The 14,518-nt window shown below is 46.5% G+C and overlaps 1 protein-coding gene and 1 long non-coding RNA gene across 6 annotated transcripts in view; one reads left to right on the top strand and one right to left on the bottom strand.

Moving 5' to 3' along the window:
- Positions 1 to 9,419, bottom strand: part of LOC138142604 (pseudouridylate synthase 1 homolog) — a 26,325-nt gene extending 16,906 nt beyond the window's left edge. The window contains exons 1-4 of one of the 4 annotated variants that reach the window (XM_069063952.1): positions 9,290 to 9,419; positions 4,688 to 4,821; positions 998 to 1,147; positions 328 to 577 (exon numbers count right to left, since the gene is read on the bottom strand). In XM_069063952.1, the coding sequence (XP_068920053.1) occupies positions 328 to 577; positions 998 to 1,098 (351 nt within the window). In that variant the 5' untranslated portion in view covers positions 1,099 to 1,147; positions 4,688 to 4,821; positions 9,290 to 9,419. Of the gene's footprint in view, positions 1 to 327; positions 578 to 997; positions 1,148 to 3,127; positions 3,378 to 4,687; positions 4,822 to 6,789; positions 7,613 to 9,289 lie in introns of those variants that run through there. The other 3 variants (XM_069065205.1, XM_069064578.1, XR_011163965.1) reach the window with 3 other exon arrangements.
- Positions 6,794 to 13,485, top strand: LOC138144719 (uncharacterized). Of its 2 annotated transcripts, XR_011164136.1 has the most exons (4): positions 6,794 to 7,554; positions 11,495 to 11,582; positions 12,127 to 12,250; positions 12,351 to 13,485. It is a non-coding gene; the product is annotated as an uncharacterized lncRNA (long non-coding RNA). The 2 variants fall into 2 exon arrangements; XR_011164048.1 differs by lacking the exon at positions 11,495 to 11,582 and having other exon boundaries at positions 12,351 to 13,483.
- The last annotated feature ends 1,033 nt before the right edge of the window (positions 13,486 to 14,518 follow it).

The following is a 14,518-nucleotide window of genomic DNA, read 5'->3' as shown; positions in this document are numbered from 1 at the left end:
CTCCAAATAACTAGAAATAAACATCACGTCATGTTCCTCCCCCCTCTCCACCCCAGTTTTATCTGCTCTAGTCTAAACATCACTATTGGAGTAAGACTCTTTAACATTTTTCTTTAAAAGCTTTTTTCTTTACACACTTGTGATGGACCTGTGATTTCACTGGGATGGGGAGCCCACGGGAGGCGAGTCTGTACCAAAGCAGGCCAGTGAGAGATCCAGGGTCTTGCCCAGGACCACAGCCAGGTGCGGCCTTCAGAAAGTCGGAGTCTCAGAGATCAGGCAGCAGAGCCACCCCGGCCGTGGGCAGCCAGGAGACTGCTCACATACCTGCATTCCATGGTAACCTTTCCCCGAATAGGCCATCAGCAGCACAATCTTCCTTTTGGGGAGTTTTCTGCTGTGCTCCTCCTCTTCCCCACTGTTCTTCAGCCTCTTAGCTTGGGGCTCTGCTTCTTCCCACTTCTTCAGCCCCCAGTCCTTGCTTCCCCTCACCTTGTTCCCTGCGTCCTCCTTGGCTGTAGCCGCAGGCTGGGCCTTCATGGGCGCAGCCTCCAGGTGCTCAGCCATGAGGGTCTGTCTGAAAAGAACCAATAAGAGGCAGTTAGGGGGGGGGCGGCCAGGTAGCACATCGAGTAAGAGCACCGGCTCCAGTGTTGAGAAGACCTGGAGATCGAATCCCGGGCTCACACACTTAGCTCCCACCCAGAAACACCTGGTCGTATAACCTTGAGCAAGTTACTTAACCCCAATTGCTTAGGGGCAGCCAGGTGGCTCAGCGAGTAAGAGCACCAGCTCCAGTGTTGGGATGACCTGGATCAAATCTGGACTCAGATACTCAGCACCACACCCAGAAATAACTGGCCGTGTAACCTTGAGCAAGTTACTTAACCCCGATTGCTTTAAAAAAAAAAAAAAGGCAGTTAGGAGGGCCTGGATTGGGGTATCGGTGGGAACTGTAAAGGGGCAAGGGCAATGCTGGAGGCGGCATGCCCTCTACCTGAGGCAGTGCAGTTCAGAGCACAGCAGAGGCAGCACCAGGTGAGTCCTGTGGATGGTTTGCTGGGCTACAGCCTCAAGCTTCAGGAGGAAAGCTCCCATGGAGAGGAGATGGGACCACACTCCTGGCTCTGGTTACCTCGGGCACCAGCTACAAGGGCACAAGGAGAGGGAGAGAAATCGGTCAACCAGCACTTATTAGGCACCTGCTATGTGCCAGGCACTGCAAGTGCTAAGCACCAGTGAAAGAAAAGCACAAGTAAGAAGGAAAAGGCAGCCCCAGCTCTCACAAAGCCCCCAGGCTCTGGGAGACAACACACAAATATTAGGGACAAATGACTACAAACAGAAGAAAATAGAGATAACCTTTGAGGGAAAGCGCCAAGATTAAAGAGGAGGGGGAAAGGCTTCTCACAGAAGGTGGAATTTTAGCTGAGATTTAAAGGAAGCCAATGGATCAGCACCTATGAAAAGCATATGTGCCAGGTGCTGTGCTCAACACTAGGGGCCAAGAGGGAGAGACGAGGAGGGAGGTCGTCCAGGCACAAGGGACAGCCAGGAAAATGCCCAGCGGCCAGAGCTGGAGGGTGGCCACACACTGGACCCGACAGTCATGGCCTGGCCTGGCCCGGGGAGTGTTAGTGACCAGACTGAGCAGTCTGGGGGCCAGCAGGCGAGGGGCTAAGAAAAGAGTGGAAGGAAGCAACCAAGGGCAGCCTGGGCAAGAATTTTGCTAATGGGTCCCTCATCTCTCTAATCCATCCTCTAATCCATCTCTCTAATCCATAAAGGGAAGGGAGAGAGGGAGGGAGGGAGGGGGAGAGAGAGAGGAGAAAGAGGAAGAGAGAGAGGAGAGAGGGAGAGAAGAGAGAAAGAGGAAGAGAGAGAAAGAGAGGAAGAAAGGAGAGAGAGGGAGAGGAGAGAGGAGAAAGAGAGGAAGAGAAAGAGAGAAAGAGAGGAAGAGGAGAGAGGAAGAGAGAGAGAGGAGAGAAAGAGGAAGAGAGAGAAAGAAGAAGAGAGGAAGAGAGAAGAGAGAAAGGTATAGGTCTACAAGTTCATACACATGCATACATATACAACATACAAATATATGTACATATATAAATGTTTAGTGTAAATGTTTATAAATAAGATGCATATAATTGCTTACTACATATATAAAACAATAAGTATACACACACTGTACATGTATGTGCTCAGGCCTGTGCTTTAAGTGGATATATATGTGTGTATAAGCACAAGCAAGGGGGGATTTTTGTGGGGGGGTTTTCTTCTTCTTGTTCAGTTTCCCAGGCTCAGGCTAAATTATAAACATCTGAAGGATTAATCTCTGTTGAACCCTGATAATTCACGGCTGTGCCTTTAGTGCCTTCTGGCTCTGAGCCAATCAGGGGCTGTCTTTGTTATATATTCCAGGACGTTAGCATTTTGCTTTGGGGGTTGGCTCATGAGAAGGATCTTTTGATTTCCTGGTGGAGACTCTGAGCAGGTTCAGAACCCCACCCCACCCCCCACTACTCAGACGTTGTCTGTGCTCTCTCAATCCAGCAATGAATGTAAAGTGTACAGCAATGTTGCTTTACTCAGACAGCTGGAGCCCTGTCTGTTGGTCTTTGTGCTAATTTTTCTGCTTGTATTTTCTCCAAGTTCAGGGTGCTGACCTTTCCCCTGAACTAGTGAATGTAATTAAAAGTAGGATTGTCAACCCCTTTAAAGCTATCTTTCCTTTATAAAGCAGATCAAAAGACCTGTGCTAGTAGGCCCTCCTGGGTGTGCTAGGGTGCTTGCTATACAACACACAGTAACCTTGAAGCGCAAGTCTGAGTATATTTATTGGATGGTAGACAGACAGACATGTAGGTTGATAGATAGATATCCTTAAAGCACAGATCTGAGTCTATTTATTTATTAGATAGATGATGGATGGACAGACATGTAGGTAAGTAAATAGACATCCTTAAACACAGATCTGAGTATGTCTCTTCCCCAAATTGCTTCTAGGATAAATACAAACTCCTCTGGCATTTAAAGTTCTTTACTCTCTGGTCCTAACCTGTCTTCCCAGACTTTTATTACATATTTACATATCCTCCTTCTCCCCATGCCCAAGAATCCCCCCAAATCCACCTACTTGCTGCTCTGGGCACCACATTGCATTTCCGGCCTCTTGGAATCCTTGGGTCCCTTGAAGGTGCAGCCTGAGCGACCTTTGTGAACTGGGACTTTGTGCCCTGCCCAGTCTCCAGCTTTTGGTCCAATTCCCCAAAGTGCTTTGTGTGCAGCATTTAATTACCTTTGTCTAAGTGGTCTCCCCTATTCCAATTTAAGCTTCTTGATGACAGAGATTATTCCCATTTCTGTCTTAGTATCCCCAGCACCTACCAAGGTAGGCAAGTCCCAGTTAACCTCCCCCTAGGCCTCAGTTTCCTCATCTGTAAAATGATGAGGTTGAACCAGACAGGCAGCAGGTTTAATAAATGCTGGCAGAACTTTATCTTCTGACTTACTCAACCCCATTCTCGTAATGATTTCAGCTTCTGACATGAACATCCCCACCACACCGGCACCCTAGGAAACTGCATCCCCCTTCTCTACCCCCATGAGAAGGGATGCAGTGGACAGAGAACTGGACCTGGTGTTAGGACCACCCTGATTCAGATCTCAACTCAAAACACTGACGGGTTGTATGATCCTCAGCAAATCACTTAACTTTCACGAGCTTCAGTTACCCCATCTGTAAAATGGGAGTAAAAGCACCTACTTTCCCAAAACAAATCAAGTTAATAGATGTAAAGCGCTTTGCAAGCCACAAAGCACTTTATAGATGTGTTATGGCTATCATTACAATTATTATTAGAATGTTTACATATCCTGAAGCCTTCAGGAAATGGTTTTTAAAAAAAAACAAGGGATTATTACCAAGGTAACCAATGATGCTGAAATGCAATTATCTAAATCTAAATAGATATGCATATGTGTGTGAGTCTATGTTAACCCCTCAGCTACAAGCACCTCCTCCTGAAGAGGAGCATTTATTAATCACTTACTGTATACTGGGAAAGCATTTATCCAGCGCTTACTGCCCAGGGAGAAGCAATAATTAATCACTTACTGTGTACCTGGACCTTCCTGACACCCCCTTCCCTGCCATTTGGGGTTTCCTTGGCCAAAGCTCCAGTTTCTTTTACCAATACAATTAAGGGACCCCCGTCCCGGCGCTGTACGCACAGCGCCACCTAGCTGACCCCACTGTATACTGGAAGTGTGAGCATTTATTAAGCCCCTGCTGCCTGGAGAGGCAAGGACTGATGGCTTGCTGTTAGTGCGCTGGCCATGGGCATACACCGGGGCTAACACGCGCCTACAGCCATGATCATCGAGAATCATTTTACAAACTGGGGTCGCCGCCGGCGGGACTCGAACCCGCCTCCTTGGGACCCTGGGCGGGCGCGCTCCCCGCTATGCTGTGGCGCCGCGCCGAGCCCGTCAGCGGGCCCGGAGGTGTCCAGAGTCCGGCTCCCCCAGCCACCCCACCCCGCTCCGCCGGCCCCTCGCGGCGCCTGCTCGCCCCCACTCCCCTCCCCGCGCCACCCGCGCTGCGCGCTGCCACCCCCTCCGCCCCCGCCCGCGCAGCCACGTGCGCCCCTCCTCAGCCCCCACCGCCCCGTACCCCCGCCCCCGCCCCACTTACGGAGCTGCGCGCGCGCGCCGAGCGGGTCACGACCACGTGGGCGGCCAGACATCCCGGGAGCGCGCACGGAGGGGCTGGGCCTACCGGAGGAGGCGGAGGTGGCCGGGCAGGGACAAAATTATCAAAACGCGAAGCTGCAGTAATGGAATGGAAATGAAGAAGAGGGAGGGATTCTAAGGCTCTAGAGGAAGTCGCATTCATTTTGCAAATGAGGAACTGAGGCCCAGAGAGGAGAAGTGATCCGCCCGATAATAATAATAATATTTTTATCACCAAAATAATAAAGTTATCCTTTCTATCGCACTCTAAGGTTTGCAATGATCTCATCTGATCCTCAAAACAACCCTGCCAATGAGGCCTTATCATTATACTCATTTTACAGAGGAGGAAACTGAGTCCCAGAGAAGCGGCGAAGTCAGGCCGTCGACCTTTGTTAAATGCATGCAGGGTAACAAGCACGAGGCTGAGGTTAAAGGGATGACCCTGCCTTCAGGGAGCTTGAATTCCAATGGGAGAATGAACAAGTTCTTGTTGCAAACCAAATACAAAGAAGAAATATGTGAGCAAGTGAAGTCATCTTCGAAGTGAAGGCACTGGCCGCTGGGGGGCGCCATGGTGCAGGGAGCGCTGGGTCCGGAGTTGGAAAGAGCTGAGTTCAGTACTGGTCCCAGCCACTCAACCCAGCTGTCACCTTGGACAGCTCCCTTAGCCTAGTGCCTCTGCTCTAAAGTGGGAAGGGTTTTGACCCCTTGTTGCCCAATCGTGTCCGACTCTTCAGGACGCCATGGATCATAGCACGCCAGGCCCTTCTGTCCTCCCCTGTCTGTCCTGTTCGTCATCACCACCTCACGTCAGGAGGAGAAATCCGCCAGAACTGTGCCGGGGTGTCATCCTGATTAGGAGACCCGCCTCGACCTGCAAAGATGCGGCATCGCCCATCACAAGGACCACACTGAGAGCCTTTGAGACTCAGCCTGGCCCAAGAAGGAAGGAAAGGCTTAAGGACTTCACATTTGCTCCCTTTTTTCCTACCTTAGTGCTACCCATGACAAGAGGACTACTTAGTTATTTAAAGGATGGAAAGTTACTTAGAAAATCATTGGGACCTTGACACCAAGGGGTAGGAAGCAGATTCCTGACACAGCAACCTCGCCATAACACACACACACACACACACTATCAAACCTGATTGGCCCCAACTTTTTAGAGTCAACAAAGGCCTCTTGGACATATCGACTTAGATATCGTTAATCTTCCTGACTTCAAAGCCTGGCCTTTATCCATTGTACATCGCCTCTCTGACATTCATATTACATTTAATGAGTTAAGTTTTAATTTTATTTTTGTTGTATGAATAAAGATACTGTTCTTTGTGATAGAGTATTCAGTAAGTGAAGAAAGGAGTAAAGAAAGAGAAGAAAAGAAAAAAGAGGGAGGAAAAGGAAAGAAAGAACAAAAGAAAGAAGGAAAGGAAGGAAGGAAGGAAGGAAGGAAGGAAGGAAGGAAGGAAGGAAGGAAGGAAGGAAGGAAGGAAGGAAGGAAGGAAGGAAGGAAGGAAGGAAAGAAGGAAGGAAGAGAGAGAAAGAGAGGGAGGGAGGAAAGAAGGAAAAGAAGAAGGGGGGAAGAAACAAAGAAGACAAAGGAGAAAAAGAGATAGTACTCTAATAAAATATGCTACCTTTGACTATGGAGTTAGTAAAAGTCATAGCAATCTATTACAAATTTAACTCTGAAGCAGCTGTGAGAAGGGGGAAAGAGTAAAAGACAAGATGTCAGAGAACCTGGGTACTCAAATCCTGGCCCTTGGGTAAATCATTTCAAGGTTCTGGGCCTCCATTTCCTTATCTATAAAATTAAGGGGTAACTTCTAAGGTTTCCTCTAGCATTCAGTCTGTGATCCTAATAAATCCCTCATTTTGACAAGGAGGAAACTGAGGCAGGCAAAAGTGAAGGGACTTGCTCATCACAACACTTAATAAGTCACAGGCAGGATTTGAATCCTGGTCTTGTTACGGTGGGGACTATACCCACCCAAAAACTATTGGGGTTTCATGATGTGTTGTGGTGGAACCATCTCAAAGAATTCAGAGTCAGACCACCTCTAATCCAAGTATAGGCATTTATTGAGATTTACGCCTCTCATGAAGCTGGCTAACGTCCAAGAAGAACCAACAACTTCAGAGAAAGCAAGATGGATTTTTATAGGGTAAAGATGCTGATTACACAATCAAATTTTACATAGAATATGGGAATATGATTAACATTTAAAAGGCAGGAGATGTTAGTTAACGGATTAGATAATAGAGGAGGGGTCCCATCTATGGTTCAGTGGTTAAACATTTTGGTCGTGCTGCCCTCTAATTGGTTAGCTATTGTGGTCCTGTCTGATCAAGATAGATAGTTAGGTATTGTGATCTTGTCTTGGGTTAGATAGATGATGAGACTATGGTTGAGTACAAGAACACACTTGTTTCTGTGGGAATGGGTCTGGAGGCAGTGGCTGAGATCCCATCATATGGACACACCTGCTGTTTCTGTGGGAACTAAGAGTTCAGGGACACACCTGTTGTTCTAGTGAGCAGTGAGGCATATATGAAGAAGTTAGGACATTGCGGGGGGGGGGGCTAGGTAGGTACAGTGGGGCCTATAATGAAGTTAGAATATTGGGACTGAGGACAGTTTTATTAGGATTCCATCATTCCCCCCTCAAAGAGCTGGGACCCAAATTCATTTGGGAAAAGAGATGAAGGTCTCTGCTTCCATGGCTTCTTCAGATTGAAAAGGGGAGTAGAGCTGTCCCTGTCTCAGTGGGTCCCAAGGAGGAGGTTGACTGGAACCAAACATAGGCCACATCCAGGGGATGATGGGTGAGTATGGACTGGCATCCACTGTTTGCTGCCAACTGTAGGTGAATTGGCCTGTAATCTGAGAGACACAAATCTGACGGGCAAGTTCAATATTCAGGGCCGTAGATATAAGGAGAAAGACAGATATATCTAGTAACACGAAGTTGACTATGCCAAGTACCCTTTTGCTAAATTATTTAGGCTGTAGGAAGGAATATAATTTTAGGCTGAATAGCTCAGATCTAACATGCATTTTATTAGTAGCTCAGATAGCTTAGTCTATGGGATAATGATTAACATTGTGTTTGTACCTTTGTTTCACAAACTTCTTTTCACTTGACTTTTCAGGCAGGCAGATGACAAGCCTGTGTATTAATTTATCCAGTTGTTTGGAATATGCAATGACTACACATTCAGATTAAAAACAGCAAGATTTCACTCACCTGCATTGTATTCATATCTTTTACTGACTACTTTCTCTAATTAGAGAAATTTCTCATAAAAGGAAAAAGCAGGGACAAGCCAGATATGACAGGATAAAACTTAACTCTGCTTGAATTCAGATAAGAGTCACTTTAATTCTATCTCTCAGCCAGACTCAGGAATAAATAGCCACGTGAAAAACATTCCTTTTCAAAGGAAGGCAATGGGGAAACTGAGCTGGGAGGGTCCCATCTTAGACTGAAGCTAGAATTGTCCTCTCCGCTTTCCCAAAAGCAAACCTTCACCTGTAGCAGGATTCCCTCTGAGCAGATTGTGGCATTTCTCTCAGATACTGATTTAATGCAGACAACTATTATCTAAATTCAAACTCAAAATAAAACTAGTTGTGGTCCCAGCAGTTTTTACTTCAAATAGCAAGTCTCACCAGTCACAACTTAGGGCTAGATACAATTGTTTTTACTCTTATGGAGTTAAAATAAGGAATAAAAATTTACCATGACTTACATACATAAGAGATTTCAATTCTCAGTAAGCCAAGTTCATTGTTTAGGAACTTCATAACCCAAGCAAGCTCTTTTTTTCTCTTTCCCCTGGGGCTGATGACAATGTCCACTAAATGGTTTCTAGGGATCTGACAAGTTTGCAAATAAGGAAAAATCAATAGGGACCCCAAAGAAAGGGTTGATCTGCCTGTTCACGCTATGATATTCTTCCTCTGGACTGATGAAAATCATATATTTTATTTGCATAAGTCCCCTATTTTCAATGCTAATTTTTCTTTTTTCTTACGAGTATGTCTTTCAGGGTTCTCATATTTTATTTTTAGGATTCCAGTATATAGTAGCTGGCACATGTGGCCTCCAGTCACCCCCTATAGCCCTACATTGGAGGCGACCTTGGCCATCTTCCTAAGGGAAGTGTCTACCCTGTCTACTCTTAGAACTGCTGTGGGATTAATTTTAGGTTTTAACATTATAACAATAATCCCAGATAATTTAGTTAACAGTTTTACAATTTTCATAAGTGAGAGTCAACTTGTTTTAGCTTTAAAACAGGATTAGTAGGGCTTAATAAAATAACATAACTGGTTTTAAACAATTTTTCCCACTGTCTTTTAGTTTAAAAAAATTCAGATTAAAAATTGCTTTGTCTAACACTATTTCTGGCTCACAATAGTCATTTGAGTTTTACAATATAAGAGAATTTTACTACAATTTAGAAACACAATAATGGCACAAACAGTAAACTTAAAATGACATTAATTGCATTTCCAAATCACATATAAAAATAATTGATAGAAGATTGGGCTTACCAAGTATAGAGGCTGGTTGACTTCATTTTCCCCCCTCTCCTTTTCTCATCTCCCCACAGTTTCAGAGTCAGGTTGTAAGGGTGGTTGATTTGGGAAGGAAGGAGAAAGAGGGCACCACTCCTTATGTGGGAGGGACTAAGGACAAGGGAGCATCAGGAGGTTGTAGAGTCCAGAATCTGCATTAAAAGTCTGGGGGCCATTGAGGAGGGGCTTTTGGTGAAAAAAGAGGAGAGGCTTTTGGTGAATAAAGAGGAGGGTCCCTGAGGAACCCACAAGCTTTCTGATAGAGTTTACTTGGCTTCAGGGAACTTGGAGTAGAAACTCCAGGTTCCGGTGGTGTGGGGGCAAGGACTTGGGGTTTTGAGAGGAGAGGATCATCTGCTTACCTAGAGGAGTGGGCTTCAGGGTGCCCAAGGACCTAGGGTTGCTGCCAGTAGGGTCCTGCTATAACTGCTGTGCCTCCCCCTCCTTCCTTTCATCAGGTAAAGGAGGGTTAATTCAAATTCCCTATCATTCTTCTAACTTTTCACCTCAGCCTTAGCTTGGTCAGAACCAGGATGACAGGAAGAAGGCTCTAACCTGGGAAGAGCTGGGACCATGAGGAAGAGGATCTTTGTGGTTCTTACTTTTCATTGTGGCCCAGGTCTGGTCAGAGCTGGACCACACTGAGAAGGTACTGTAGCCCTAGCTTCATCAGAGGTACCGTAGGACTACAGGGAGGGGAATCTTAGTGGGTTTTTTGAACCTTTATTCAAATAAATTTCACTTCTGTGTCCACTCCTTAAAAACTTCTTTGGAAGTGAGAGCTTTGAACCTTCCAGTCAAGGTGGGTGGGACTCTGGAAAAGATCCAGTGGCACCTAGTCTCCTCTTCCCCATATCAGAGAGCTCAAAGCTTCATCTCTGAGGTGCCTCTTTTTCAGATCTATGCATTTTCCTAATTTATCTTAATGCCAAATAGTATAACAAATTCTGATTAGGAGAGACAGCATTTCACTTAAAATATAACCAGAATGAATTCAATTACCTGGATCTATATTCCCAATGATTTCACATAGTTCTCTTTCTGTGACTCAGGAAAGGGTTAAATGCTAGCCCTATTCCAAAGTGCAGCCTTGAAACCTGCCTCTCTTTGATCAATGAAGTGACCCCTTTCCCCTTAGATAGATCTTAGGGGAGAAGTTTCCCCTTCCTCTTTTTCAGTCTGTTTCTCCACCTCCAGAAATTGACTAGAGTCCAAGGAAGTAGAGAGAGGGAGAGAGATGTTTTGTTTTGTTTTGTTTTGTTTGCCAACAACCTTTCTTTAAGAGACCATCAATCTTTCTAGCCCAGGTACAGATTTCTCTTTTCTGGCTGGCTGCATTTTAAGTCTTACAAGGTGGCAGACTCAGAGATTTTTACACAGACACAGAGCAGACAGATATAAACAGAAAGCACAGATAGTGATAAATTTTCTTGGTCTTCCAGATTATATAAAGACCAGGTGCTTTGTGGGCTCTGCCCATCCAAAAACTGTTAGGGTTTCATGATGTGTTGTGGTGGAACCATCTCAAAGAATTCAGTCAGACCACCTCTAATCCAAGTATAGGCATTTATTGAGATAGATGTCTCTCATGAAGCTGGCTAATGTCCAAGAGGAACCAGCAACTTCAGAGAAAGCAAGATGGATTTTTATAGGGTAAAGATGCTGATTACACAATCAAATTTTACATAGAATATGGGAATATGATTAACATTTAAAAGGCAGGAGGAGTTAGTTAAGGGATTAGGTAATAGAGGAGGGGTCCCATCTATGGTTCAATGGTTAAACATTTTGGTCATGCTGCCCTCTAATTGGTTAACTATTGTGGTCCTGTCTGATCAAGATAGATAGTTAGGTATTGTGGTCTTGTCTTAGGCTAGATAGATGATATGATTGTGGTTGAGTACAAGAACACACCTGTTTCTATGGGAATGGGTCTGGGGGCAGTGGCTGGGATCCCATTGTATGGACACACCTGCTGTTTCTGTGAGAACTAAAAGTTCAGGGACACACCTGTTGTTCTAGTGAGCAGTGAGGCATATATGAAGAAGTTAGGACATTGGGGGGGGGTGCCTAGGTAGGTACAGTGGGGCCTATAATGAAGTTAGAATATTGGGACTAAGGACAGCTTTATTAGGATTCCATCATTCTGACTCTCCTTTCCGTCCCCTTTCTATATTACAGCCTGCTTCTCTACAAAGGAAAATTACAGCCTCATAGAGAGAGGATTCAGTTATCAACTTTGCATTGACCAAGTATCTGACCTTGTTAGGTAAACCACTTAACCTCAACTGAGGGCCACACTTTTCCCCTTCTCCAAAAGGGGAGTTTCTGCTCAATCAGCTCTAGATATGAGTGTATCACAGAATTTTCAAGTCAGGACAAAAGGGCATTCCATGACCAAAGCTCCCATCCCAGTCTAGCCGTAGCTACCATTCCAAGCTCCTAGAAGAACTAAGCTATGCCCATTTCCCACTGCTAGGAGGAAGGCATGGTGACATGCCACCCCTCCACACCTCCCTTTAAGCCTCTGTGGAGATATTCTAAAACCCTATGCCCAAGGACCCCAAGAATAGCAGCATTCACTAGACTACCAGCTCTGGGTCCAATCCTGCCCTAGCAGTCATTCATTCATAACAACCCTGGGAGGTGCTATTATTCACAACCTACCTGGGAGGTAGGTGCTATTATTATTATCCCCACTTTACAGATGAGGAAACTGAGGCTAGTAGAGGCTAAGTAACTTACTTGGGGTTAGACAGCTAGTCAGTGTCTGAGGTCTTTCTGATTCCAGACCTAATGCTTTATCCACACAGTATCTACAGAAAAACAGACCGAAAGATGGAAGAATTCTGATCAATGCAATGGCCAGTCAATATTACAAAGGACCAGTGATGAAGCCCACTTCCCACTTCCTCATAGAGAGGTGGTAGAATCAAGGTACAGGATGAGACATACATTTTTAAATATGATAAATGTGGGAATTTGTGTTTTGTTTGATTATAAAATTTTTTAAAGGGTTTTGTTTTGTTTTTTCAAGTGAGGAGTAGATGGAATGGACAGGGTTACCAAAAAGAAAAAAGATAGAAGAGAATAACCGAAGAATTTTTTTTCCAAATGCACAGGAGAGAAGAGAAGGAAGGACAAGAAGGAATCCCAGACAAACAGGACAGCTTTGAAAGTTACAAGTTGAATTTTTAAATGCATTTTAAAAACCAAGCTATACATAAGAGACACATAATTTCATGTACAATCTTCATTTTCTGTTCTATGCATATAGAAATGCTCATTTTATTGATGTTTGATTGATGGGGGAGGGGGAGGGGTTTTGGGTGGTGCCATGGTTGCTTTGAATGAATATGGGGTGATCTCCATATAAGGCCATGGGGGTGATCACCATATAAGGCCATAAATGTAAAACTGCGATGTGATTGGCTCGGATTCGCTATATATTTTCTTGTGTGAGAGGGCGCTCTCTCTCTCTCTCTCTCCGCCATGTAACTGCTGAAGAATAAACTACCCCGCTTCACTCCTCCGCCTTCTGTCTGGTGTTTTTCCCCGTGAGGGGCCGGTGACGACCGAAGACCCGGGATGGGTAAGTGAGAGGGCCGTGGGGCTAGTCGTCTAGATCTGTTGTGAGGGCAAACGCCCGCAACAGATTTTGGCGCCCAACGTGGGGCTGACCCTTCGGGACGACTAGCTGGCGGACGGCCTGCTGGACGCAGCTGGTCTGCTCCAGTCGCCAGACAGCCTCGAGGCCACGGTAGCCTCGGGAAGAGGATAGGATGGGAACAGGGCATAGTATCCCTGTATTTAGGCCGGAGGAGGAGGAGAAGGGGGTGATAACGGCACAACTTTATAAGCTCTGCGCCCAAAGGGGGGCAAAAATCCCCATTAAGACATGTAGGGAGTTTATAGATAAGATCTGGGACATATGCCCTTGGGTCAGGCATGTCGGCATACAGGCCGATAGATGGAGAGTTGTGGGACAGCAGATGGCAGCTTTTGAGAATGGCTGCCCTGGTTCGCTAACACCCACTGATTTTTCGGTTTTTAAGATAGTGGACGCGGCATTGAATCCTTCCCCGATCGCCGCTTCCCGGTCCTTGGCCACACAGGTGGGCTCCTCATTAGCCGGGTCAGATTCAGAGTTAGAAAAAGGAAAGGATAAGGAATTGAAGGACCCAGAGGGCTTCGGTCAATATCCGTGGGAGGACTTAAGAGCTGTGGTAATGAATCAGGCGGCGGATAGTTCCGCTAGCAGTTCAGAGGGGGAGGATGAGGGTGGAGGGAGTGGGCGCCAGGAGGGCGCCCAGGGATCGAGGGAGAGAAGAAGGACCCGGAAGGGCACTCCCTCACGTAGGGAGAGGAGGGAGAGACGGGAGAACAAAGGGGAAACGGATGCAGGGGGCGTGCTCCCCGCTTCCGCGCCCTTTACCTCCGCCTTGCCACCAAGCACCTCCTGTTTGCCAGGCAATTACTGTCCTGCCCGGTCTTTCGCTGCTAGTTCTGCATATGTCGCCCCTCCCTGCCCTCCGCCCCCGCCTCCTCATTATGAGAAAGGGCGAGAGGCGAATATTTGTGAGGGAGAGGGGTTAATAAGGCGGAGCCTCCGTGTGGCGTCGGAGGCGGGCGCGGAGGTGGACTTCGCCTCTTGGGATGTCTATCCCATTTTGACTGATCCCCTTACGGGTCAGCGTACTCATTCTCCCATCCCATATAAGACACTGAAAGAGTTCAAAGAGGCGGTGACTAAGTATGGCCCTTCTTCACCCTATGTTAGGAGGCTACTTATGAACCTGGTGACCGCTCACCCCTGGACCCCGGGGGATTTTGACGAGCTAGCTATGTCCTGTCTAGACCCTGCTATGCATCTTGCCTTCCAGGCACAAGTGAAGAGGGAGGCCAGGCATTTGGCCCGACTTAGACCCGGCAGGGCCCCTCAAGACACTGAGCACTTAATTTGTGGCACTGGCCATTTTTCCAACCCGGCCGTGCAGGCAGCCTATGGGCAGTTAGAATTAGATGATGTCAAGGCCGCACACATAGCGGCCTGGGAGAAGGTTTCTGCCAAGGGTATGACAGGGGGCCCTAAATTAGTCGGCCTGAAACAAAGACCTGATCATACCCCCCTTTCTTTTGTTAACCAAGTTCAGGAGACGGTCCATAGGACCCTAGGCAGCGGCCCTGGGATGGACATACTCATTA

The sequence above is a fragment of the Petaurus breviceps genome, unplaced genomic scaffold, assembly GCF_028583685.1.
Source record: "Petaurus breviceps papuanus isolate PSGF00001 unplaced genomic scaffold, PetGlider_PUasm1.0 100, whole genome shotgun sequence".
Lineage (NCBI taxonomy): Eukaryota > Metazoa > Chordata > Mammalia > Diprotodontia > Petauridae > Petaurus > Petaurus breviceps.
The sequence above is the reverse complement of the archived record's forward strand: the minus strand, read 5'-3'. Positions and strand labels throughout refer to the sequence as shown.